The sequence below is a fragment of the Triturus cristatus genome, chromosome 1_1 (assembly GCF_964204655.1).
Source record: "Triturus cristatus chromosome 1_1, aTriCri1.1, whole genome shotgun sequence".
Taxonomy (NCBI): Eukaryota; Metazoa; Chordata; class Amphibia; order Caudata; family Salamandridae; genus Triturus; species Triturus cristatus.
The window spans coordinates 184,350,903-184,378,769 of record NC_140579.1 but is presented as its reverse complement, the minus strand read 5'-3'; the positions used below and the strand labels follow the sequence as shown (position 1 = coordinate 184,378,769).

The following is a 27,867-nucleotide window of genomic DNA, read 5'->3' as shown; positions in this document are numbered from 1 at the left end:
GGTGCATGCGGCCCCCCTCCCCTTTAATTTGAAAAATGTGGCCCTGGGGAGATGGGGTCTCCTAGGGTCTAATAAGGCTCAGAGAGGAGGGGCACATGGCCTCCCCCCCCCCCCCCCCCTTAAATTAAAAAAAAAAAAACGCCCTGGTGATAGGGTCCCTAGGGCCTAATAAATCTTGAAGAGGGTGGTCACTTGGCTTCCCTCCCTTTCAAAACAAAAAAAAGGACCCCATGACCTGGCCTCCCCTACCCCTTTAAAAAACATAAGGTCTTGTGGCCAGCCATGCGTGGTGGGGTTCTGGCTTTACATATGGCACTAGAAATTCACTGAAAAAAACAAAGGTTACAGTAATGTTATAGTTAGGTGTGATAAAATCTATTTTTGTTTAAAAAATAAAATAAAATAAAAAGCCTTAGCAATTGAATGGAAAAAACAAAGGCTAAAGTAACGTTATAATTAGGTGAATATGTCAGCGACAACATTAACGTTTTGAACTAAAACAACCACAGCAATTCACCAGTTACTGTTAGCAGACCTAACTATAACTTGCACCCCTGCCATGCACTGTTTATGACCTCACATATTGCATCACTTATTACATGTTCTATGACATCATTTATAACATCCCTGATAACATCTCAAATGACAATTTTGATGATATCCCTGATAGCATCATCCAAGCTTGCTTTGCACACATTTCTCTATAAATTTGTATAGCATGAGCGCTATGAAAGTAAGTGCCAAATAGCTCAGAATAATATGAAGCAGCATCATGAATGCTATCATACAAACAAACCCCATAGGTAAAGCAAGCTTGAGTTATGTGCAACATTGTCCCTATACCGTTCACTGCATGAGTAGCCAAGTTAATGTTGACTGTGAACCACAAATGAAAGGGTAACCTATCCTGCACACGGTGTTCAGTCTGTTAAGGGAAAACCAAGTTCCTCCAGATACTGAAGCCCTGTTACCTAACAAATGCCCTAATATGGACATTTTTTACCTGTTTCAAACTCTTGACAGTCACTTAACCTACATTGAGAAATGGAGTGGATCCAAGTAGAAAAGTGGGTACTGTTAAGATTGTTTACAATACGGAGAGAGTTTACTCTGTACCACATTGTTTGCAGACAGTGAAACTCTCATGAGAAATACACCACAGAGTTATTCTCTTAAAATAACCAAGGTCTGAAGGTGCTAAAGATCATACTACCTGCAGCCTTCATATTGTGGCAAAATCTTTACAGACAGCCTATCTTCTGAAGCAAAACAAGCACATTTACATAGGTTAGTACCTAGTGCACACAGTCTTCTTTCTATGTTAGGTAGAAGTATCATGCGGAGACGATTCGGTCTAATAACTCAAGGTTGCTTACAATACTTAGTATGTAGAACTGATCCCAGCTGGAAACTTTTTGTGCTGTACCAAAAACCTTGTGTGGAGCATAATGAACAGAAGTCATCAACTGTCGCCTGCACACAGAGTTACTCTTAAATACAACGATTTATAATATGTTCAATACTTCAGCACACCTACTGTGCATTAAGAGTACATGCATTTCGTAAACACTTTGATAGCTTAGCTGGGCAAAGGCTGTACAAAATTAGGTCCAAAATGAATATGGTAGTTACCCGCCACTATGTAAACTATAAAACAAACTAGCACACTTATTGGAGATGTCATTATGTCATAGATCATGACATGAGGGTTGTAATATGAGGTTATCTGCAGTGCATGGTGGGGACGCAAGTTATAGTTAGCTCTGCTGACTATAACTGGTAAATTTCTCTGCTTTTTTTTTAGTTCATAACGTTAATGTTGTCACTGACATTCACCTAACTATAACTTTCTTTTAACCTTTGTTTTTTTTCAGTAAATATATCTATATTGTATGGAAATACGCCTATCTATATGTACATAGAAGAAGTACTTTTTACATATGTATCTTCTGGTGAAGTTTTCAAAGACTTTAGAATGATTAATTGAAATTAACGTAGCCCTACATCTATACTATACACATGGCACACACATACACACACAATACATACAGCAGAGCTTTTAATATCTTGTACATACTGTTTCAATACACTGTTGTAAACGTCAAGCTCTTCAACTGCATATAGCTATGCACAAGATTTCGGGTTTTGACCTAAACACAAGACTCGATACAGCCGCACTTTCAGTAATGTTCAGGGCAAACACGTGAACATCCCTTTGACATGACATTCCCTGCATCTGTGCTTCCTGCAACCAAACGATAAACCTCTGTCCCCAATTTCCATTGAAAGCAAACATTGCAACAACAGTGAGCTCGCCAGTAGTGCTCCGTACACTGGTGAAACTCCTCATCCGTTGTGAACTGATACTGTTCTGCAGATTTTGGACCAGAGAGGTGTGGTCTCATTTAGGCATAGGCAATTTATGAATCGGACGTGCCATGTCATCCCTTTGGGCAGTATGATGAATTAAAAGCATTAGTGTGACGTGATCTTGTTGCTTCAAACATTCTTATAATTTTGGAACTCACTTGCAACTCCTCAGATCTTGAAAGGTGTACTTCTTCAATGGAGACCTATTTGTTTAAAATGGTAGAGGTGGTTTACTTACATGTTCTTTTGATAATATGTAGGGAAAGCATTAAATTAGATTTGTATACGCCTGACCTTGCACCCAGATCCCCCGAGATAAAATGGACCATGCAAGCGCTGGAAGTGGGTTGGTGGTGCTAGTAGGGAAGTCAGTAGCAGTGTCTTTAGAAATATTTTTCCAATTTAAGCTCTACTTGCTGCTCTGGCGCATCTCGTCCTTCTGCGCCCCACTTCCTTTCACCCCTACTCCGGCAGCCCTCACAAGTCATAACCTCATGTATGCCATTTCTGTCACCAAGTATACAAAGAGTCCATATTATTTTGTATTTTAAGTACATACCAGCCTTACTGCAACATTTTTAAACATCTACATTTTGTAAATGTTTTCATTTGTTGCCATAGTTAATATACGTTTGACTCTCTGTTTTCAGTATGCATTTTACAGTCATTTCTGATGGGTGGAAATTGTGTTTTTATAAGATAATACATGTATAAAAGAATAAATAAATGATAGGGTGGAGTAGATGCACCCCATCCTGTATTATCCAGGATGATTAACACAAAAAGGGTCCCAACTTTATATCAGAACATGGAGAACCAGAGACAACTCGAAGCAAGTTCCAATATTACCCACCAGGTTATTAAGTTTGGACCAGGGGCGGGTACAATGATTTCTTGGAATATTGCTGGTCTGAAGGTAAAAATGGATTCTCCTGAATGGGTCGAATTCGTCGGTAACTACGATGTCTGCCTTTTTCAAGAAACCTGGTCCTGTGAACCACAGTTCTTGCTGGGATATTTGAATTTTCACGTTCCAGCAATAAAGGGACCTAAAGGGCGTCCTATGGGTGGTCTAACTATTTGGGCTAGCCAAGATTTATTTTCAACGGCCAGAGAGATATCTACAGGGTCTCCAGATATTCAACTAGTCAGGTTATCTTTGGGTCTCCTGGGCGATTTGGATATTTATAATTTGTATCTCAGAGGGACCAAGGAGATAAGGTCACGGGTCCTGGTTAACTTGGATTCCCTCATAGACCAGCACTCGAGTGAGAGGGGAGTGCTCGTCGCGGGGGATTTGAATGTTACTTTTGAGCCCCTTCTGGGTTCAGACTCTGAATGGGGTCTTGATCCTGAGGAAGATCAGCTTTGGGGTATACCTGGACTTGACCTCAAACCTATTAAAAGGTGGTCTGAGGTTGTAGTCCAGGTCAATGCTCTCTGTTACGAGAGAAGTCTCAGAGCATTGAATGGCAGGACGCCGGGTGACAAGATAGGGGCCAACACATTTGATATTGGTCGCTATAAAAGTAGAATCGATTATGTCCTCTGCAGTATGAAGTTATGGCAATCTGTAAAAGATATGGTGGTCGAACCAAGAGTTGAGAACGACCATAATCCTATATGTGTAGCGCATAGCTGGTGGAAGAGTGGTCAAATGGAAGTAGGGGTGATGGAACTCAAGCCACCTGAAGTTGTCCCTTCTAATGATATGCGTAGGCTTAAGTGGCGTGAGGTCAAGACTAATGATAAAGCCATTGCTAACATTGATAACGAGTTAGCTAAAGTTATATTGGAACTCGAGCGCGCTATGGCAACCGAGGCAGGTAGTGCTCTAGTTATAGAATCCCATGAAATCTTTTTTGAGGGAATACGCTGGCATTTTCTGAAACCAGCAAGGAAAGCAAAAAAGGCGCCATCTAAACGGTCACGATGGTGCGATGGCGATTGTAAGAGAGCCAGAGCTGATTTGGCAGCAGCCCTTCTAGTGGAAATAACAACAGTGTTCGTAAGGCCAGACAAGTATACAAAAAATGTATAGGGCAGGCTAAAAAGAAATGGGATGAACTCCACTGGTTAGATTTAAAAGGAGCAAGCTATTCCAGGGATTCAAGATTGTTTTGGAATATTATTAAGTGGGATAGAGGTGGTCTGCCACGTTACACAAGAGGAATGGTTAAAATATTTCAAACCGCAATATGCATGCAATCCCGATTTTAATTCCACTTGGGAGACAACTTATGTTTTTTATTCCCAAGGTCCTTTTAGTAACAAGGATGCCTTAATGGCTTTGGGATCTGTTGCAAGTGGGCGAGCTCCGGGACCAGACGGGGTCCCACCTGATGTTTTTCTCCACAATAAAGCTTGTTGGAGCAAGTACATCACATTATTGGCAAATGCTGTGGCCAAAGGTGCGCCAGTCCCCAAATCATGGGGGGGTGCAGTTAATCCCAGTGTTCAAGAAGGGAGACAAGGCACTGCCAGGTAACTACAGGCCAATTAGCCTGATTGATTCAATTCAGAAGGTCATAGGGAGGATGGTTTTGAACCAGATACTAGAGTGGATCAAAGACAACAAGATCCTGTCCCCTTTCCAAGCTGGCTTCCGCAAGCTAACTAGTACAGTGGATCAGGTTTTTCGTTTTGTCCAATTACATTGGAAGGTAGTTATCCTGGGTAAAGGCAGTCTCTATGCCGCTTTTGTGGACTTAAGAGCTGCCTTTGATCTTGTGCCCCATCTCCCCGTAGAAATTTTACATGAGACCAACTTTGCCAAAATACAGTGGGGAGGCCCTGGTGATGTCACTCCTGAGTTCCCGGTAGAGCGTGGTGTGCGCCAAGGTTGCACCATGGCCCCCACGCTCTTCTCACTATATATTAACGGGATAGTAGAATGTATGCTTGGCGTCAACACAGATGCCCCAAAGTTGGCCGGAGTGATTACTCCGATATTGATGTTTGCGGACGATACACTTATAGTATCAAAAACACCGAGTGGTCTGCAAAGAGCCTTGCTAGTGTTTGAGGATTTTTGTCTTGGTCATGGCTTAGAGGTAAACGTGGCCAAGACGAAACTTATGGCTTTTAACCCACACTCAAGCTACAGGGGGAAAAAGCTTTTTATGAATGGGCAACCGTTAGAATTGGTGAATAACTTCATTTATCTGGGTATGCACATAGCAAAAGATAATAAATGGAGCAAGCATATAGAAATGGATGCCCTGAAATTCAGGCAAATATTGGGGGCCTTAATCAGGGAGCACAAAAAATCTTTTACAAAACCAATAAAACCAGTGCTCCAAGTTTATGAGGCCAAGGCACTAAGTTCTGCGTTATATAGGGCAGAGCTATGGGGATTGACCAGTTAACCTCCTTAACTGTAGCTGAAAATAGATTCTTCCGTAGCATAACTGGTCTTTCCCAGAGTACCCCGTTGGTACCTTTAAGATATGAATTGGGTAGGAAGGCCATTTTGGACATAGCTAGACTTCGCCCGATTTTGTATTGGCGGAGGCTCTGGACCACTCCGGAGCTCTCCCTTTATGCCAAAGGTCTCATGGATGTTATAAAACTAGATGTGTTCCATAAGATCGGATGGCTGAGGAACCTTCATGAGACCTTGACAGACCTGGGTATGGAGGGGCTGTGGAGTGACCCAGCGGCTGCTCTGTTCCCCTCAAAGAGATCTTTTGAAAATGATATATTGGGAACGAGTTGAACACCATGGATGGAGTAGAGCAAATTCCTCTGGGATGACCGGTTGTTACCTGGAGGCAAAAATTACACCTGCTCTAGAACCATACTGGGACTTGGTTACAAAACCTGGCGATAGGAAACTTTATTTTCAGTTCAGAGCTGGTTCTTTACCACTTAGGTCTCTCACAGAAAGATGGTCTAGTGCTAGTGAGGAATTATGTCCCGCCTGTGGGTTACAAGCAGAATCACCTGCCCATTTTCTATTTGTTTGCCCTGTATTTGCTACCCCAAGACGAGTATGGTTGACTCCAATGTGCAAGACCTTAGGTACTAGGAGTAGTGCTGTTGCATTAAGAATTCTACGCACAAACACTTTATCAATCATCTCTATAGCATTAGCCAAATTTTTGGGTTGGGCATGGTTTTTAAGGAAAAAAGCCTCCAAGAAAATACTTGAAGTACCCCTATTAGCACATATAACTTAAGGGATGTGGGTTTCTCCTCTTGTATTATATCATGAACTTTATTAATTGATATCCTTTCATCTTGTAGTAAAAGTTGTTGTTTTTAACTATCCAAATTAGTTATTTTTGTCTTTCTGACTTGTTTAATGCTTTTAAAAAAAAATTTAAGTATTTATTGATGGATTTTAATAATTCTATCGGGCACCAGATGTTACGCCTTGTTATATGTTTGTGTCTTTTATGATCTTTTAAAATCGAATAAAGACTTATGATGATGATAGAATGTACATATAAACCACTATACCGTGACAGACTCAAAATATCATCTACTTGCATGTTACCTGCAGTTCATAAATTGTAATCCTTGTTAAAGACCACAGTGAGGTATGAAGGACATGTGAGTCCTACACCTTGTAACCCTCACTGTCTCATGTACCTCATCTTGTATATTGATTTACTCATGTACATGATTTGTCAATGTATAATATGTATGTTATGTAAAGATTTATTGTCAATGTATAATGTGTTTGTTATGTAAAGAGCTCTGACACCCTGCATTGGGTTGCATAGCATTATACAAGAAATAAATTGTGCTATTGAAATTGTTATTTGTGTAACTACTGGGACAGACAAACACACCTGACATTCTTACCATGCATGCATCTCTTATATACAGGGACTGAACAAAGGCAAAAGCACAACTCTCTTAAGTACCTGTGAAGAGATAACAAGCTGTGTGGCTTTGTTTCCCCTTCATGGCATTAACATGTAAGTGCGAGGTTTCAGGCCGCCCCCAGTCAAAATATACAAACAAAAGGAGGCCTGATGGCCCCTTAACTTGACCCAGCTGGAGGTGAAAAGAAAAGCTCCCTCGCTGCCTGCATGTTGCTGCTGGGAATCGAAAGCAGACAACATGGAGGCGCTGATGAACTTGTCCCGGTGCCTGAAAATTACACCAGGACACTTTCAGCATATTTCTGTGGGGTCCAACTTCTTGGCAGGCGGGACGGAGGTCACCCTGTGAAAACATTTGGTGGACGCTGTGTACCCACGTGTACCCCGACTTGTGCCCTGTGTAAGGAAAGAGTCACTAGTACCTGTAGGTGGCCTGGCCCTGGACTGGTGGTGCATGAGGATCCATGGGGTGAAGGGGAACTTGGTTTAAACGTAAACTGTGAGGCATTAGGACTAAAAGTGTTCAGACCTCTCAGGAGTGGAGTGGGGTCTGGAAGTCCTCTCTAAGAGATGAGGGTGGGCCATGATCATCAAATTGAGTAGTGGACGCGGTGTGGACCTGAGGGGGCTGGTCTTTAAGTAGTAGTAGGGGGCTCTGGCAGGAGGTAGGGGAGGAATATTCAGGTGGCCCAGAACTCAAAGCTGTTTTCAGTTGGAGGTTTCTGGGAGTAAGGGGTAGAATGGGAAGCTAGGGTGTATATGGATCCTAGAGTCTGGGGCTGCCTAGTTAGAGAGCAACGGTGCTCCATGCAAATCCAGAGGGTCAACCGTGTCTTGGGGACCTAAGCAGAATGGGGGGTAGAGAGGAGCCTAAACTCCCCTACATTACCACCCATTTACTTTATTCATGTTTGCCCGCCCACAAGATTAAAAACAAGCGGGTCTGTATCTCAGACCCAACTCGTCAGTCTTCAGCACCTGATTATTGCACTTTTTTCAGGGCTTGTCGCAGACGCAATAGATTCCGTGACCAAGAGAGTTACTTGGGTTGTGGACCAGGGTCAAAAACGGACTCGATAATTCTCGCCTCGGTACCTACTCTAACCAGGAACACACTCGGCAACTCTGGGCATTAGCTTGCCTCATCTCCACAACGGCCCCCCACATTCGCCGGGGATGCCTGGTTTCACCTTGGAGATACCCAGGAGGGACCATCTCACAGGGATAGCCAGGACGGGTTCCCCAGCGGTCTACAGCGCCACGACGCCTCAGGGCAGCAGTGCGCTTTACAAGACACATACATTTACATTTACATTTACTTGTAGCAGAGTATCATGAGTGATTCCCATCGCTGTTTGGCCTTGCCAGCTGCAATCCACTGGGGTGTAGACCTAGGGCTAGAAGTGCAAATTGCTCTAGCCTTTACCTCTGAGTCTACCACTACAAATCGTTAATTCTCTATTGTTTCTTTCCACACACACTTAACACATCACACAACTCGTGATCAATACACAGCATAATCATTAGGAGCGCACGTACAAATAATTCTTGCACTAGAGGAGGTGGTGGGGAATTAGATTTCAGAGGGTCCCAGCATAATAGAGCAGGGGTTGGAGATTGAATATCAGAGGGATCGTGGTACTATAGCAGGGGGTGGTATCAGTGTCCAAAGGGTACTGGCACTAGAGCAGATGCAGGGGCATAAGGATCCAGGAAGAGGGTTGGAAATATCCCTGAAGTATCCTGACACGAGATCAGAGATAGAATTGTCGGTGTTCAAAGGGTCCTAGCATTAGAAGGTGTGGAGGGAGTGGCAGTGCAGGTAGTACCAGATGGAGCGCAGGATTGGGAAGCCAACCCCAATGTTAGACAAAATAAAACACACAATCGGTGTCACCAGGCTCAGTATATCACCAAGTTAATGCATGGTTTGGAATGTATCCAAAACCTTGAGCTTAAACTTAGAAAATCATGTAACCTTGTGCATAAGCACCCAGTAAACTACTGATGTTTCAGCATAGCTTATGCCACGAACATCCCAAAACACCCTGAAAATTCCAAGCAACCCAAAGGAAGCAAGCGATAACTAATTAGAAGCAACTTACTCAGATGCCATAATCAATCATAAAAAAAGAAATACTAGTTTAATTAGCTATCCACAACAACCGACCCATACAAAGGCCTCCGAACTGAAAACTTAACATAAAATCAGAAAAAGATTTTGACAAAATGAAATCGCCGATAGGAAATCATTGTACACCATTTCAACAACAGATATGTCTAAAATGGTGTTCTCACAGAGAATAAATACAGATGCGCAGATGAAATAAAAGAACGGATGATCATTGACAGTTTGTACCAAATCCAAACAGTACAGCAAACTCTCTATCATCAAGATGCATACAATTTGGGTACAAACCTCACACCTGGGATCATATCACAGATGGGGCTCACTGCCCTGGTCTGTACTGCAGCACGCCTTTAACTGGGTGTGCCGGACGCACACGGACTCGGTGCACCCTATCACAATGAATGCCCTTCCCTCAGCGCAACTGCACCACAAACTCACGCCTGCTATGGGAGCAGTTCATTAGAGAAAGGTGGACTGGCTGTTTGAAAACACTGATCGCTTTTCCCTGTGCAGGGTGCGACTTGGCCTGCAATTCAAAGGGGGACAGCCATCCCCCTTCAGGCAGGGGCAGTGCATTACTTGTTACACCTGAAGGGGGTGTCGAGCAAGGGGAGGTCCATAGAACCACTTTGCCCTCTTTCCATGGGCAACCTCTTGGGACGCACTGACTTTGCCTCTGTGCTCCCCTTTATATTATGGAGTGTGCGAAGAGGCAGTGTTTTCTCATTCGAGTGGGGCTACAAATTCAAATGACATTCAAACTGGGACATTTGTGCACGAACGGAACTGAAGTAACAGTGTTCCATCTCAGGACAGTCTTCAGTCTCTGGATTGAAAACCAAAGAATCCAAGGCCTCAGGTCTGACACATAGTGGCTAACTAATAACCTGTATGTTGTATGTAGGTGACCAGGTCAACATCACATTCTTTCTTAATGGTGCAAAAATAGATTATTTCTCAGGCTACACTTTCCTAGGACTCGGAATTAAAAGTATTTAGAAGTTTAAAATGTGAGATAAAGACATTGAAAGAAAGGAAGTACATATCTCACTGACTGGAGAGAGAGAGAGGAAGTCAGGTACACACTGCACAACCTCCCTATCTAAACATTCACTCACAATGGGTGTGGTGATCTGCATCATGTGGGGACCAGCAAAGTCCCAGAGACTCCAGCAGTTCTGGATATGGAAAACTCACCCACTATTTTGTGGCATGCTCCATCATGGGTGACCTTATCCTGTCCTGGTAAGTAATACTACCAGGACGGACTGAACCTAATATAGAAGGAGTTCCTGATAAAGTAACACTGGATAGTCCTAGGGTTCCAGATATTAAAATTACTTCAATGATAAACCAAATAGTTTTATTGACGGTACCCTGGGTAACATTAAACAAAACGATATGAAGATGCCCAGTGAGTGCTATGACTTTAATTCCTTAATGCACCAATATGTGTTGGCTTTTAGGCTGCCTCTATGGGTCAAAGACCTTCTTCAGGGCTAACCATAATCCCTACCTAATCTGTGCAATCGCTCATTCAAGCAGACGTAAAGTCCTACTTTAAGAAGATTTTCATACCTCTAAGGGTAATAAATTCAAAATTGATGAAACCTGGGGGAACGTAAAGCAAGGAATTTTATCATGATTACTATAAGTATACCTCTAACGTGAATGCAAACACAAAAGTAGTGTTCACGTGGTTAAAGTAGGGGGTAAAACACTAAAAAAGGACTTAGCAAGGCTGAACGTGTGATTACAGACACATGTTAGCAGTCTTTTTACCCTACGTTCACCATGGTAACACTACTTTCATCATGATTACATTCCTTGCTTCATATTTTCCAATTTTTGTCAATTTTGAATTTATTACACTTAGAGATACAAATGTCTTCCTAAACCAGGACTTTGACTCGGTTTATATGAGCAAATACATAGATTAGGTAGGGATCACTCGTAGCACTGAAGAAGGCATTTGACCCATAGAGGTAGCCTACATAGCAAAACATATTCGTGTATTTAGGGATGCTAGTCATAGCACTCACTGGGCATCCTCAGAGCTTTTCTATTAATCTTGCACTAAGTATCTTTGATAAAATCATTCAGTTTAGCCTTGAGGTAATTTTAATGTCTGGATCTCTGTGACTATCCAGAGTCATTTATCAGAAACTCCCTCCAAATGGAGGTTTATACCGTCCTGATATAATTCCCTCACTAGGTCGGGATACGGTTACCCATGATAAAGCATGCCACAAAAGAGTGTGTGAGGCTTCCTTATCTAGAACTGCTGGATTTTCTGGAACTTTATTAGTCCCCACTTGATGCAAGTCACTGCACCCGTTTTGAGCTAAGAAAAAAGGCACCCCATTAATTTTACTTTATCAAGAAACATTGATCCACCAACATAATCCATACTAAAATGTTTTGCAAGCTTTACCTTCCCGATCCTACATTAGTGTGAAATTTGAAATCCCACATTAAAAAGGACCATGTTGCTCAGTGTCTCAAATCATATATTTTTTTTATAAGTCACAAATGTTATTAGTTTTGAAACCGCAAAGTACAGTTACAGCCACACCTGACTTTCAAATTGTAACCAGCCATTTGATAAAGCACATCCCTAAACCATAGTATGCCCTCCACTTCCTCCATATCTTAACATGCTTCTGTGGACAGCCTTGTGCAGTGTATATAGACTTTTTGAGTGCACCCGTCCACTCCCGCTCTCCATTCTGTTCATAGATGGGGCGCTGGGGGAGTTCCATTGCCGGGCAATGTTCCGTTTAGGAATCAGTGGGGCAACACCCACAAGTGCATGGTGAGCTTGGTAGCCTTTAACCTTGTCAACATGCGGAAATAACCGGGCAGGCCTAGACTCATAAAAATCCACTGAAACTGCAGAACAGAATCAGTTGGAGGTGTGTGGAAGCAGTCTGCCCTCCCTCCAATATATTTAATCGAGCTCACTGACCCAGCCCTCCCAGCAGAGTCAGACTGTGTCAAAACAATGTGGGGCGTTCCCAATGAGCAATCGAAAAACCTGGGAGATTGCACCTCTACCAATGTCACCCATCAGCAGCTTGGCCTCCAGAGCACTACTTCTGGGATCTCAGTGTTGGGTGGGATGTTAGCTGAAAGTGTGTTGCGCAGTTGCAGATATTGATGGATTTGCGTTTGATTAAGATTGTAGCGATCTTGTAGGTCTTGAAAAGGCAAAATATGTTTCCCCGCCCAGACATCCCTGAGGACTGTAATGCTGGGCAAAGGAAGGTTACACAAGTGAAGTCAGGCAGGCTGTAGGGTATTGGCACCGTATAGCATTACCAGAATGCGGTCAAAACCCAAAAAGGAGAGATCTCCTCGCTATGTTGGATCATCCCACCCACCGCTGAGCCAATCATTAACAGGAGGCCAGATTATAACATTTGGGGTCCACAGCCCACCATCATACGAAGACTGACGACCATTGGGGAATGCTATTTCGGAGCGACCGCCCGATCAAAGAAAGGAGAGTGGAGTTGAGAGCCTAAAACATGCACGGGGGATTGCTAGTGGAAAGTGCTGGAATATGTAGAGGAAGTGAGGGAGAATAATTTTGAAGAGGTAAATATGGCCCATCGCATGCTGGGAAAGAGGCGACCATGTCTGGATGTTGCTTTTCATTTTGGACACTAGCAGAGTCAAGTAAAGGTGCCTTGTGAGGTCAGGGAGCAGGAAGATGTGAAACCTCAGTTACTTGAAGGCGAGACACCTCAACAGGATATCGGACTGCCACAAGTGTGTACGGGCGTCGCCTCTGATTGGGACCAGTAGGGGTTTGAATGTGTTCACTCGAAGGCCAGAAGCTTAACCAAATAAGGTAAGGATTTTGAGACAGCAGGGCCCTGAAGTCTGGGGTCAGTCAAGAACAGTAGAACATCGTCTGCATAGAGAGCGATCCTCTCCTCTGGCCCTCCATCCCACGACCACCTGTTCAGTTGAGCATCATAGCGTATGAGCCAAGCTAGGGGTTCAATCACAAGGGTGAATAGTAAGGGAGACAGGGGACAGCCCTGCCGCATGCCCCTCTGGATAGGGAAGCGATCCAACAGTGAGCCATTGAACCAGACTTGTGGAAGGGGCTGATGGTAAAGGGCACTAATAAGGCTCCTCATGTACTTCCCAAGACTAACACGTTCAAGGACAGCTTCGAGAAAGGGCCAGTCAACTGTGGCGAATGCCTTCTCGAAGTCTAGAAGAAGCAGCACCACTCAAGGATGCTCCCAACCTAGATAGTGGCACCTGAATTTCTGATGCTGTCTGGTGCTGGGCCCGGGCTTAAATTGCCATTGATCGTGGTGAATTAAATATGGTAAAGTGGGTTGCAGCCGGTTGGCCAGGATTTTAGCATAGAGCTTAATTTTGGTGTTGATGAAGGAAATAGGCCTGTAGGAGGAGCACTTCTTGAGCAGTGGTGTAACAAAACTTGAGGGGCCCCCTGTAAAGTACACTGAGGGGTCCCACTCCAGACTCACTTAGGAGATCTCAAGTCAGGGTACTGTGCTGAGCAGGCCCCCTGGAGCTCAGGGGCCTTTGTTACACCACTGTTCTTAAGGGGGGTTTGCCCGTTTGGGCAAAACTACAATTGAAGAGAGGTTTAATCCGGGGTAATACGCCCTGCATAGCCACTTCTGTATAAAGTTTGAGTAGGAAGGGAGTCAACTCCGTACAGAACTGCCGGTAGTACTCGATCGAGGAACCAGTCGGGTACAGGTGTCTTGCTGGACTGCATATTAGATATGGCAGAGATAATCTTGTCTTCAGTGATGGGTTTGTCCAACTCAAGGGGCTAAGGAAGAGAGGGGATAGGAGGAAGCGGAATGTCAGGTAATAGTGGGTGTTTTACCTCCTGTGGGGGATGAGGTCTGCGGGCGTAAAGGTCCTGATCAAAGGCCATATAAAATCATATTTCTTAAACTGCGGTGTCAAACTAATTCCTGAAAGCAGAAGTGTAATGTGTGGTGTCATGCTAGCAAAAGTAACTTCACTGCTGTCCAGTACAAGCCGTTAAGATGGAATTGTCAAACCATCACTAGACTAATATACCTTAAATTTGCGCAGCTGCGCGCTTCCACAGACTCCCAACATGGGAAGCACCCTTAAGTAAAAGCATTGCCCAGTAACTTACAACATGTTCTATTAATGCAGTACAGTTTAGTCCCAACTGGTCCAGTTTGGTCACTAATGCCTTTTTGGGACTTTTTTCAGGTTCTGAGGACGACAAGAATAGAAGTGGTATTGTGGAACCCACCTCTGGTCAGACCACGGTAAGATTTGAGTATCGTGTGTTAAGAACTTTACTGTTTAATGTCAAGTAGAGGAGAACATACAGACAAAAGAGGGGCATCGTTGGTCTTAGTATAGGTGATTAATTATGAGAATATGTTATCAGTACACACATACACAGAGACATATGCCATATCAACGAAGAGCGTATAGTGTCAATGCAGTGACTATATCAAGACAAGCGCAATGTCTTTACAGAGAGAATATTGAGATGGATTCACTCTCAGCATATGGACTTGAATGTATCTGAAAAAAAGTAGTCTCAACATGGGGATTAAAATGATCAGATCTGCAACTAATGCAAGGAAACATTAATTGCAGAATATGGTCTCAAAACACCGTCTCTGTTTTGATGACCATGGTCCTATTATGCCATGTGAATAAAAATAAATGTGGCCCAAAGGCATGTTATTTAAAGCAGCTGTACTAATAATTGCAGATTCAGACTTTTATTACTACACTGCAAAGGTGATATTACATGTTTTTATCCCACTACAACAAAGACTTTGACCTAAGGAAAACATTGCTAACTACCTAACAGATTGCATGTTATAATGACATTGCATAGGAAAATAACTCTGCTACTTGTCACCATGCCTCTCCAATGTGCTTTTATTTTACTGCACCAATTTAACTCCTTGCATCCTCGCTTTGGTTAAATACTTTTTTTTTTTAATGCAGTAACACCATGGCATAAATCATGTGCAAATGCACCTAGTGTACTATTTATCATTGCTGAAGGAGGACAGGAGCATTATGATCCGCTCAAGACATCGCTTCTTGTTAGGGCCATGGCCGCTCCCTTTCCGCCATCAACCATGGAAATAATATATTACACACTGAATGTGTGTGTACTCACGTGTGTTTATATATGCTCATAAAACTCAGAGTTGACTTGAAACACATTTAAAATTCACTTATAGTTACAAACTAAAACAGAAACAACACTGAAATTCAAAGGTTTTGATTACCACTGCTAACCAGAACTTTCACAACAGCCATGCAAACCATAACTTGCACACTATAGAAAATGCTCCTGGTTGACCTTTATTTTTTGTTTTTGGGTTCACGGACCCACAGAGACTGGTAGGCCCTGTGCCAATTACGCCAACCCTGCAGTAGGTCCAATAAGGGTCTACACGATGTCTGCCTTTGGTGTGTCAGGGACAAACATGATTCAGTCATACGACAAGTGCACCCTAATGCATCCAGAGGCCGTCGGGGACCAGGAAAAAAATCTTTATGACGCAGAAAACAAGAAACATGGTTGGTCATGCTTCAAGTATCAGGCACGCTTCACTCCAAGTCACTGTCTCAAACCAGATCCAGGCAGGTCGCTCCCCTCACCGCCACACAGCCCCTGTGTGATCGGATCCGCTGCCTACACCCGTGTCAGCCGCCTGCATCCCGGCTGTGTGCTGTGTTGCCTGGTTACCTCAGTTTTGTCTGCTTTTGCCTTTGCTTGATTGTATTTTTGTTGTACCCCTAATCCCTTTTTACATTCTGTACCCCTGTGCTCTTACCCTTTCTTTTTCCCATTGTGCCCCCTTTTCTTCTGTTATCCCCCTCTGTTGGAAAACGAGGCAGCATCTGTGAGGCATGCACAAATAACATGACTACATTTGTCCTTCACTGGGAACCAACACCCAATTGTAGCGCCTGACTCTCAGAGGGTAGTGTTGCAGAGCAGTCTGAGGCTTACTCAAGGGAGGTGGTGTGGGCTAGTAATCGCCATTTGCAGGTGCACAAAAATAACACTCAATAATTGATTGTCCAGTCTGTACTTTGCTTTATAAAAGTAAGAGTACATTTATTAAACACACACACCACTCAATACTATGCACCAATTTACAAATATACATAAGCTGTTGGAATTACTTTGTGACATTGCATAACATCTCCACCCCTCCCACAGGGGGAGGTGGGGTCTAGTACTAGTACCACCACTCCCATGTATGCACCTCAACTTGCCCCCAATGCAGTTAGTTGAACATAAGCTGGAGCGAGGGCCCTGCGCACTGGCACCATCCCAGTGGCGACCCACCCCATTACCTCAACAAGCATTAAAAAGGGGTAAACCTGCCTTGGTGACACATGACCCTGACTGAGCATCTCCTACTGACCATAAAGTATGCACCTCTATATCTTAAGGGCTAGCAGTCTGGGGTCTTCACCAAAGCGCAGCAGCAAGAATCCATGTTTACGCACACTTTAGAATGACAGTACTCATCACCTTGGTTGATCATTTGAATGCATTGCAATTACAGCCCCTAAGGGCATCACAGATTAAATCTCAGGATTGCGCATATACAGCCAGACACCCTAGCAGGACTGTCTGGGGACATAACCCCACTTGGCTTATGACATCTCCTTACACATGTGACTTACAGTCCCTTCAAAAGAAGTACTCCTGGCAACTACACTTCTCCTGCAGTGTGCCTCTTCACTTTAAAAGGAATCCCAGGTAAAAGCATGGGATTACGTAAATACAGCCAGACCCCCTAGCAGGAAGGTCCAGCAACATAACTCCATTTAGCTTAACATCACCTTACACAGGTACTTCACTTTACACATGTGAATTTCAGTCCACCTAAAAAGAAATAACCAATAGTAAATGCATTTCGGTGCAATTACACCACTTCACCTCCAGGGGATGCCCTTCTCCAGACATCCCCCAACTCAGCCCTTCACTCAGTGATGCACTTCATAGTACACCCTCAGCTGTAGAACATAAGTTCCAGCCTAGAAGGTGTTAAAGGCTGGCTGAGCCCTTGAGAGGTTATTCTTTCAGATGCCCAGTGAAACTTAGGGGTGGACTGTTCTTCTTTATGCTGGGGGAGACTGCGGTGCTCCTGCAGCCCCCCTGCACCCCTTTTCACACGTGAGGGTGACCCCCTCCTCTGGGGGCCACCAGGCACCAAAATGACAGATTTCTTCGTGCTGGGGGGGGGAAAGACTGGGCCTCTCCAGCAGCTCCCCCAGCACCTTTTCACAAGTGAGGGTGACCCCCCTCCTCTGGGGGCCACAAAGCACCTAAACGGCAGATTTCCAAACGCCTGGCGACGCATTATGGGGCGCTTCATGCTCCTCTTTACCAGCCCCCGCCACTGGGAACACTCTCCTCTGCCCTCTGGAACTCTGAGAGCGTAGATTCAGCAGTGTGCTGTCTTCACTGGCTCCCTGCGCCAGCCTTTTGCCAGGCTCTCCTTCTGGGCCTTTCTTCTCCCTGCGCAGAGACCCCTGCTTCTGTGCACCAGTCCAGGGCTCTTCTTCTGGTGCTGATAGGTTCCTGGGGGCAGTCAGGGGGTCTCTCCTTCCAACTGCCCATTGCGCCAGGCTCCAGCACCTTCAGCCTCAGCCTCAGCCGACCACACCCCAGAGAGACCTACTCTTCCTGTGCAAGCACTTTTTAAAAGTTGAGTAGGGGGCCGGCAGGAAGTCTCTGTTGGTCCTATCAAACAGCGACACATCACGTCCCTGCCCCTGCTCCCTCCTTCTTGTCCAGCCTCTGAGCTTGTTCAAAATGGTGTCGTCCAGGGTTTCTGGCCACATGTCTGAAGCCTCATCCCCCACGCTGCCTTCCCTCCTTGGTGCAGCCTGGTGCCTGGCACCCAGTGACAGCTGCTAATTGATGAGCCTGTATCCCCTCCCATCTTCTCTTCGTGGAGAGGAGGCCCTAGCTTGTGGAAGAAAGGTTATCAATCCATCCAGCTGAGGTCAGCCCTCAGCCTGGGTCTGGTCCTGGCTGGCTCACAGAAATATGACAGTTCTGGATGACCCAAAAGCAGTACAAATATGACTTTGGACTCTGCAGAATACTTCTTTTCACCTCCAATACAATGGACTTTATTGCATGTCTGGAAACTGTAGGCCTTGTGGAAGTTAATTTAGCCATGGGCCCCACATTCCCTTAGGGAAATAATGAAGTGAAAACACAGTAAAACACACTGACTTTCCCTGGCATGTTTCTTTCCAGCGTATAAAGCCTATTCCATATCACCACCCAATACGGCATAAGTCCTGCCACACCATTCACTTTGTAGCTGCTCCTGGACTGTGCACGCTAGGAATCTCCCCTGCGCAGCCCGTACACGTGTGCACACGCATGTACACATGTGTCTGCATGTAACCAGCCCGGTGTCCCTTACTCCAGCTGCTGCGCAGTGGCCTGGTCAAGCCAGGGGAACACCAGTAAAATCCCCATGCAGTCTCTTACATCCTGAGTTCACTGTGGGTGAGTCCCAACTTATGAGGCTCCCCCAAAGTAAAAGCTCAACAATTAGGTGCTCAAAAAGCAAAATATCTGGGCGGCCCATAGTGTCAGAACCACCTTCTAACACACGCCGCGCCCAGCTGATTCCTACAGGGAAGAAGTAGCCACTCTACATGGGTACACTTCCCGTAGTCAGCGATAACTAGTTATAATGGGTTCTGACTAGACCCCCCTTACTGACCAGTTATCCGCTTAGACCACCTACTCCTCCCATCCATGAAATCTCCACCCATGACAGGGATCCCAGACTACCCTAAGAACCCTCCGGGCTCTAGGTTAGATACCTCTAGGTCACTCATGGTCTACATGGACTCAGCCTAACTATGCTCCCCTTTGCCCTTGGGCATGCAACACTATGCCTACCACTTCTCCGGACAAGGGTCCAGTGCCCCAGCACCGATGCGGTCTTCTGGGATAGGTCTAAATCCCATCCCCTGGGTCAATAGCTGGTCTCCCTTCCAGAGTTTGTTCCAACCAGTACCCTCTCTCCGTTTGGTCCTTGTACCCCAAAGATGCAATCTCTCTGGACCCTCACCCTCAGACTGCCGCTCAGATCATTCTGCTGCCACCACCCTTTCGGGATGACTGTCTTCCCTAAAGAAAGCACAGCCACTTGTGCTTCCCCACACAGAAAAGCACCCTTTGGCCACTGACCTGGCTCCCTGATAGGACCTCACACCGGCCTCACCACCACACTGGCAGTGCCAGGGAGGAACACTGAGGGTGTCTCATCAGACATCCTACAGCTCATTCCCCCCGTCAGTAGCTCCACCCGGAAACTACCCCGGGAACCTAGACCCCTTCCTTGTTCTCCGCTGCTCGAACAGGGCCTATGTACCCTTCCCTCCGAGAGGTGCGCTCTCCTCCCGGAGTACCCTTAGAGAGCCTGTGGGTCCCGAGTTAGCTAGACCCAGGCCCACCTCTCATGGCTCTCCCCGGTCTCCCTGCAGCGCCTTGGGAGACCGCCCAGGGACCTACATGGTCCCTGGATGGCCTGCACCACCCCTTATGAAGAGCAGGGTCCCTTTACTTAAGATGGGCCCCACCTGCCTTCAGGGTAGTACTACCACTCTCAGCCAGGGACCCTAAAGATCCCGGCTAGGCCTGCACCACCCCTTTGGTGAAACACAGGGTCCCTTCACTTAAGCTGGGCCCCACCTGTGTCCAGGGTGGTACTACCTTGCAGAAGTCCACCTCCTGCCTAGAGCTAGGGAACACCCCCATGCTCCTGGTCCTTGGGTCCAAGTCCCACAGGACCTACCTGACTGGTTACCGGCTAGGCATCGCCCCAGCCACCACTTCAGGTTCCCTCCACCAGCTCCTGGTCCTGGGGTTCAAGTCCCACCGGACCTACCGGACTGGTCACCGGCCACCCGACCCTAACACCTCAGGGTCCACTGCTAACCCTTTCCCTGAAAACTAGGGAGCACATCGCCCCCACTCAGATCTCCACTGGGTCAGTTACCTAGCCCACCTAGGGTACCTAGGGGCTACCACCACACACCATCACTAAAGAACTACCCTCCTTGGGGGCCACCCACTACCAGCGGCCACCACTGGGTTGCTCACCTCTTCACCAGTTAACCTGGGGGACCTGCCGGACACTCAACTCTACCACACCCTCCTCCCACAGTGGGAAAAGTTTCTTGGGGTCCCCCACCATGGGAACCCCTGGGGCGCTACTACACGGGGTAAAGAAACCTCCCGCCCCCCTTCTTCCAGTGGTTTTGGTCTGCACCATTAGCAAGAAACTTCCAGTGGGGGAAGGATATCTGGGGCCCCTCCTGTGGAAACCCTCCCTGCCCTTAAAAAGCGTGGGAACCTCCCAGGACCCCTACTTCTCCTGTCCCCCTTGAAGGTCAATCCACCCCTACACCCCCACCTGTGATGTAGGTATCAGTTGCTGTCCCTATCTCTTGAGGAGACACCCTCCTCATGCAGGTGTAGTGTATGTAGTGTTAGGGTTCAAAGGTGTACAATATGGCTTAGAACATTTGTATGCAATCATTTCCTGGAAAGCACCATCCCGCTAGCACATTATAATCAACATAGCGTGGTCATATCAATACAGCTTACATTTAAACCATAATAACTTCACATGACACATATGGGCGTGGGGCTTTCCTTTACCATACCTTTAGTTCACATAACCAAAACGTTGAACCTTTCTCAGAGCCTTGCGCTCTTCCATTTGCTCATTGCTGCATAGGTAATGTGTGGCAAAACTGTACTTATCAAATGCTATAAATGCACACCAGAATGGGATACTATGTATCCCGCCGCTAGACACCAATGTTGGAAAACGAGGCAGCATCTGTGAGGCCTGCACAAATAACATGACTACATTTGTCCTTCACTGGGAACCAAACACCCAATTGTAGTGCCTGACTCTCAGAGGGTAGTGTTGCAGAGCAGTCTGAGGCTTACTCAAGGGAGGTGGTGTGGGCTAGTAATCGCCATTTGTAGGTGCACAAAAATAACACTCAATAATTGATTGTCCAGTCTGTACTTTGCTGTATAAAAGTAAGAGTACATTTATTAAACACACACACCACTCAATACTATGCACCAATTTACAAATATACATAAGCTGTTGGAATTACTTTGTGACATTGCATAACATCTCCACCCCTCCCGCAGGGGGGGGGGGGGTGGGGTCTAGTACCACCACTCCCATGTATGCACATCAACTTGCCCCCAATGCAGTTAGTTGAACATAACCTGGAGCGAGGGCCCTGCGCACTGGCACCATCCCAGTGGCGACCCACCCCATTACCTCAACAAGCATTAAAAAGGGGTAAACCTGCCTTGGTGACACATGACCCTGACTGAGCATCTCCTACTGACCATAAAGTATGCACCTCTATATCTTAAGGGCTAGCAGTCTGGGGTCTTCACCTAAGCGCAGCAGCAAGAATCCATGTTTACGCACACTTTAGAATGACAGTACTCATCAACTTGGTTGATCATTTGAATGCATTGCAATTACACCCCCTAAGGGCATCACAGATGAAATCTCAGGATTGCGCATATACAGCCAGACACCCTAGCAGGACTGTCTGGGAACATAACCCCACTTGGCTTATGACATCTTCTTACACATGTGACTTACAGTCCCTTCAAAAGAAGTACTCCTGGCAACTACACTTCTCCTGCAGTGTGCCTCTTCACTTTAAAAGGAATCCCAGGTAAAAGCATGGGATTACGTAAATACAGCCAGACCCCCTAGCAGGAAGGTCCAGCAACATAACTCCATTTAGCTTAACATCACCTTACACAGGTACTTCACTTTACACATGTGAATTTCACCTAAAAAGAAATAACCAATAGTAAATGCATTTCGGTGCAATTACACCACTTCACCTCCAGGGGATGCCCTTCTCCAGACATCCCCCAACTCAGCCCTTCACTCCGTGATGCACTTCATAGTACACCCTCAGCTGTAGAACATAAGTTCCAGCCTAGAAGGTGTTAAAGGCTGGCTGAGCCCTTGAGAGGTTATTCTTTCAGATGCCCGGTGAAACTTAGGGGTGGACTGTTCTTCTTTATGCTGGGGAGACTGCGGTGCTCCTGCAGCCCCCCTGCACCCCTTTTCACACGTGAGGGTGACCCCCTCCTCTGGGGGCCACCAGGCACCAAAATGACAGATTTCTTCGTGCTGGGGGGGGGGGAGACTGGGCCTCTCCAGCAGCTCCCCCAGCACCTTTTCACAAGTGAGGGTGACCCCCCTCCTCTGGGGGCCACAAAGCACCAAAACGGCAGATTTCCAAATGCCTGGCGACGCATTATAGGGCGCTTCATGCTCCTCTTTACCAGCTCCCGCCACTGGGAACACTCTCCTCTGCCCTCTGGGACTCTGAGAGCGTAGATTCAGCAGTGTGCTGTCTTCACTGGCTCCCTGCGCCAGCCTTTTGCCAGGCTCTCCTTCTGGGCCTTTCTTCTCCCTGCGCAGAGACCCCTGCTTCTCTGCACCCGTCCTGGGCTCTTCTTCTGGTGCTGATAGGGTCCTGGGGGCAGTCAGGGGGTCTCTGCTTCCAACTGCCCATTGCGCCAGGCTCCAGCACCTTCACCCTCAGCAGACCACACCCCAGAGAGACCTTCTCTTCCTGTGCAAGCACTTTTTAAAAGTTGAGTAGGGGGCTGGCAGGAAGTCTCTGTTGGTCCTATCAAACAGCGACACATTACGTCCCTGCTCCCTCCTTCTTGTCCAGCCTCTGAGCTTGTTCAAAATGGTGTCGTCCAGGGTTTCTGGCCACATGTCTGAAGCCTCATCCCCCACGCTGCCTTCCCTCCTTGGTGCAGCCTGGTGCCTGGCACCGAGTGACAGCTGCTAATTGATGAACCTGTTTCCCCTCCCATCATCTCTTCGTGGAGAGGAGGCCCTAGCTTGTGGAAGAAAGGTTATCAATCCATCCAGCTGAGGTCAGCCCTCAGCCTGGGTCTGGTCCTGGCTGGCTCACAGAAATATGACAGTTCTGGATGACCCAAAAGCAGTACAAATATGACTTTGGACTCTGCAGAATACTTCTTTTCACCTCCAATACAACTGACTTTAGTGCATGTCTGGAAACTGTAGGCCTTGTGGAAGTTAATTTAGCCATGGGCCCCACATTCCCTTAGGGAAATAATGAAGTGAAAACACAGTAAAACACACTGACTTTCCCTGGCATGTTTCTTTCCAGCGTATAAAGCCTATTCCATATCACCACCCAATACTGCATAAGTCCTGCCACACCATTCACTTTGTAGCTGCTCCTGGACTGCGCATGCTAGGAATCTCCCCTGCGCAGCCCGTACACGTGTGCACACGCATGTACACATGTGTCTGCATGTAACCAGCCCGGTGTCCCTTACTCCAGCTGCTGCGCAGTGGCCTGGTCAAGCCAGGGGAACACCAGTAAAATCCCCATGCAGTCTCTTACATCCTGAGTTCACTGTGGGTGAGTCAAATTCAAATTCAAAGTAAGCTTTATTCGATTATTTAAAAAAAACAATCATAAAAGCACAAGACAACAAATATACAACTTACTGAGCGAATTAAACCAAATAGAATTTGAGGGAGTCACGATACAGAATTTACGAAAAATAATCTATCATCTAAACATAAAAGTTAAAAAAACATACTTTTTCTAGCAGCAATAGATTTTAAGATAAACGTGGCAGTAAAAAAACATGTATCTATCTCATTTAAAGTAAACAACAGGGTCAAAGCGGATTTCAAAGTACGAGACCCATATTTTTTAAAAAGTGGTTTCAGATAGACAATGCGCAAATGCATATATAGATTACATGTAAGGAGAAAATGTGTAACACTGTTTAGTGGCTCCATCACATGGACAAGGAGCAGTGGGGTATTTTTTTATCGATGGAAAAGCCACCAAATGGTGGACAATACCTAATCTCAGTCGGGTCAATACGAACCGATGCGAGGGTCTAGTAACCTGAGATAGGTATGGTTGAAACCCTACAGTATGCTCCTGTTAATAATAAAAAGCCACGGTTGCAAGCTGCATATTCTTAAAATAGCGGCGTTGAACTTTTTCCCTTAAAATAATTTGTTTGAAATCTGACGCATAGTTTGGATTTTCTAAGATATTCACCTTGAAAAAGTCCTTAAAAGTAGTAACCACAAATTTTAACCATGGGATTTGTAGACATTTGTCCAAACAGAGGCAGTCCTTAATGATGCTTCTATTAAACCCGGTCTCTTTCTTCAACCAAATCGACCTCCATAACATTAATGGTTTCAGCTCTATCAGGTCGGACAAATAATTCAGCCCCAACTCATTATGAATTAATGAGGTAGGAGTGGACGAGGGCAAACATAATAATTTTTTTTTTAAAGCATTTTCCTCAGTCTGGAGATCTCCATGGGGGCAGTAGCCCCAAACCCCGCGCCATAGAGCGCTACCGAAACACACTTATTTTTATAAATGTGTAACATATCAAATATGCGACGATCCCCCAATTTGATTGCAAATTTTAAAACGCCGTAGGCGCATCTGGCCATTTTGGCCTTGACATTTAAAATCTCATCGTGCCACATGCCATTACTTGAAAACATGATGCCGAGGTAGCAAAACTTATTTACTAAAAGAATTTTCTGGGTGAGTCCCAACTTATGAGGCTCCCCCACAGTAAAAGCTCAACAATTAGGTGCTCAAAAAGCAAAAAATCCGGGCGGCCCATATTGTCAGAACCACCTTCTAACACCCTCCCTGCGTTACCCTCGCCGTTTTCTCCCGCCGTTCTCTCCCGCCATTCTCTCCCGCGGCTTTCTCCTGCCGCTGAGCCCCTGCGGCCCCGCCCCCTTCACTCCCATTGGCCGCCCCGCTCCCACCTACTAGCTGCTCCTCCTTCCCTCTGCCCCTCATATGGAGGCCGCGCCACTGGCGCTCCGAAAGCGCGCCTAAGGCAAGCACGTCTGCGCCCGTCCGCGCCTGGACCACGCCCAGCGCCAGAACCCCTGGCCCCTGCCGAAACCAGAGAACTCGACTGAGATACAACTCCGCCGCCCTCAACGCACTCAACACCGGACGACCACCAGCCTGCTACCAAGCCACCCTGAAGCGCACCCACGGACCCTTCACCTGTCAAGCCTGCAAATTCACCTGCCTCCGAACCTGCCCCCCGCCCGCCGAACCAAACAACAACCACCTCAAGTGCGTCCTTCTCAACACCCGCTCCGTCCACAAGCACGCTGTCGAACTCTGGGACCTCCTTGATACGACAGCACCAGACGTCGCCTTCCTCACGGAAACCTGGTTGAACGCCTCCTCAGCCCCCGACATCGCCATAGCCATCCCGGACGGCTACAAGATCACCCGGAAGGACCGCGCCAACAAAACTGGAGGAGGAATCGCCATCATCTACAGGAACACCATCAGCATCACGACCAACACCGAAGATACTCTCCCCTCCGCCGAATACCTACACTTCCAGATCCACACCAACCCCCAGACCACCCTCAGAGGAACGCTCATCTACAGACCCCCGGGCCCGCGCACACAATTCAGCGAAACCATCGCCGACTTTATCAGCCCGCACCAGAATACATCCTCCTAGGGGACATAAACTTCCACCTGGAAAAAAACGACAGCAACACCACCACCCTGCTCAACAACCTCGGACTCAAGCAACTGGTGGACACGCCCACCCACCACGCTGGCCACACGCTCGACCCCATCTTCTCCGCCAGCAACCACGTCTACTTCAGCCACTCCACCGGACTACACTGGACCGACCACAGCTGCATTCACTTCACCTTCAAGAAGACCACATCCCACCACCACACGCAACAGATCCCCCGCAGATGCTGGAGCAAAGTCACCACAGACCAACTAACCACATCACTGAGCAAGAACCCACCTGTCAACACCCTTGACACCAACAACGCAGCACACAATCTCGCACAGTGGATCACTAACTGCACCGACGACCTTGCTCCACTCAAGAACCCCCCAGGCAAGACCGGCAATAGAAAGAACTCGTGGTTCACAGACGCCCTCAAAGTCGCAAAGAAAACCTGCAGAACCCTCGAATACCTGGCGCCACGAACGGACAGTAGAAAACATGACAGCCCTCCAGAGCGTCAGCCGCGACTACCACCAGATGATCCGCACCACCAAAAGGACATCATTCAAAGAGCGGCTGGGACAACAACACCAACAACAGCAAGGAACTCTTCAGCATCGTCAAAGAGCTCTCCAACCCCAGCGCCAGCAACAACGACATCACACCATCGCAAGACCTCTGCAACTCCCTCGCCACATTCTTCCACCGCAAGATCATAGATATACACAACAGCTTCGGACCCCAGACTCCGCTTCCAGCCGCCAAACCTACGACCACCACCACCACCCTCAGCGCATGGACCCCCATCAGCACTGAAGACACCACCCACGTCATGAACACCATCCACTCTGGCTCCCCCTCCGACCCATGCCCTCATCATATCTTCAACAAAGCCGACACTACCATTGCACCCCACCTCCGGAACGTCATTAACAGCTCCTTCACGTCAGCCCTGAGAGCTGGAAACATGCAAAGATCAACGCCCTTCTGAAGAAACCCACAGCGGACCCCAAAGACCTCAAGAACTTCCACCCCATCTCCCTCCTCCCCTTCCCGGCTAAAGTCATTGAGAAGACCGTCAATAAACAGCTGACTAAAATTATCGAAGCAAACAACTCGCTCGACCCATCCCAGTCCGGTTTTCGAGCCAACCACAGCACCGAGACTTCCCTCATCGCAGCCACCGATGACATCAGGACCCTGATGGACAATGGAGAAACAACCGCTCTCATCCTCCTGGACCTCTCGGCAGACTTTGATACCGTCTGCCACCGCATCCTAATAACTCGCCTCTACAATTCCGGGATCCAAGGAAAGGCCCTGGACTGGATCACCTCGTTCCTCTCCGACAGAACCCAGAGAGTACGCCTCCCCCCCTTCACCTCCGCGGCCACCGAGATCATCTGCGGCGTACCCCAAGGCTCCTCGCTCAGCCCAACCCTCTTCAATATCTACATGAGCCCCCTCGCCGCCATCGCACGCAAACACAACATCAACATCATCTCTTACGCTGACAACACCCAGCTGATACTCTCCCTCACCAAAGACCCAGCCACCGCCAGAACCAACCTCCAGGAAGGAATGAAAGATGTCGCTGAATGGATGAAGCACAGCCGTCTGAAGCTCAACTCGGAAAAAATGGAGGTCTTAATCCTCGGACAATCCCCATCCGCCTGGGACGACTCCTGGTGGCCCACAGCGCTGGGCATCGCACGTACACCCACGGACCACGCACGCAACCTGGGATTCATCCTGGACTCCTCCCTCACGATGACCTTGCAAGTCAACGCCGTCTCGTCCGCATGCTTCAACACCCTGCGCATGCTCCGAAAGAGCTTTCAGTGGATCCCCACCGAAACCAG

General features: G+C 46.9%; 1 protein-coding gene across 1 annotated transcript in view; it reads left to right on the top strand.

Annotated features, from left to right (window-relative positions):
- Positions 1-27,867, top strand: part of LOC146869950 (zinc finger homeobox protein 2-like) — a 1,750,357-nt gene that overhangs the window by 239,408 nt on the left and 1,483,082 nt on the right. Inside the window, exons 10-11 of the mRNA XM_085640777.1 lie at positions 3,702-4,196; positions 14,581-14,639. Coding sequence (XP_085496903.1) covers positions 3,702-4,196; positions 14,581-14,639 — 554 coding nt within the window. The remainder of the gene's footprint in view (positions 1-3,701; positions 4,197-14,580; positions 14,640-27,867) is intronic.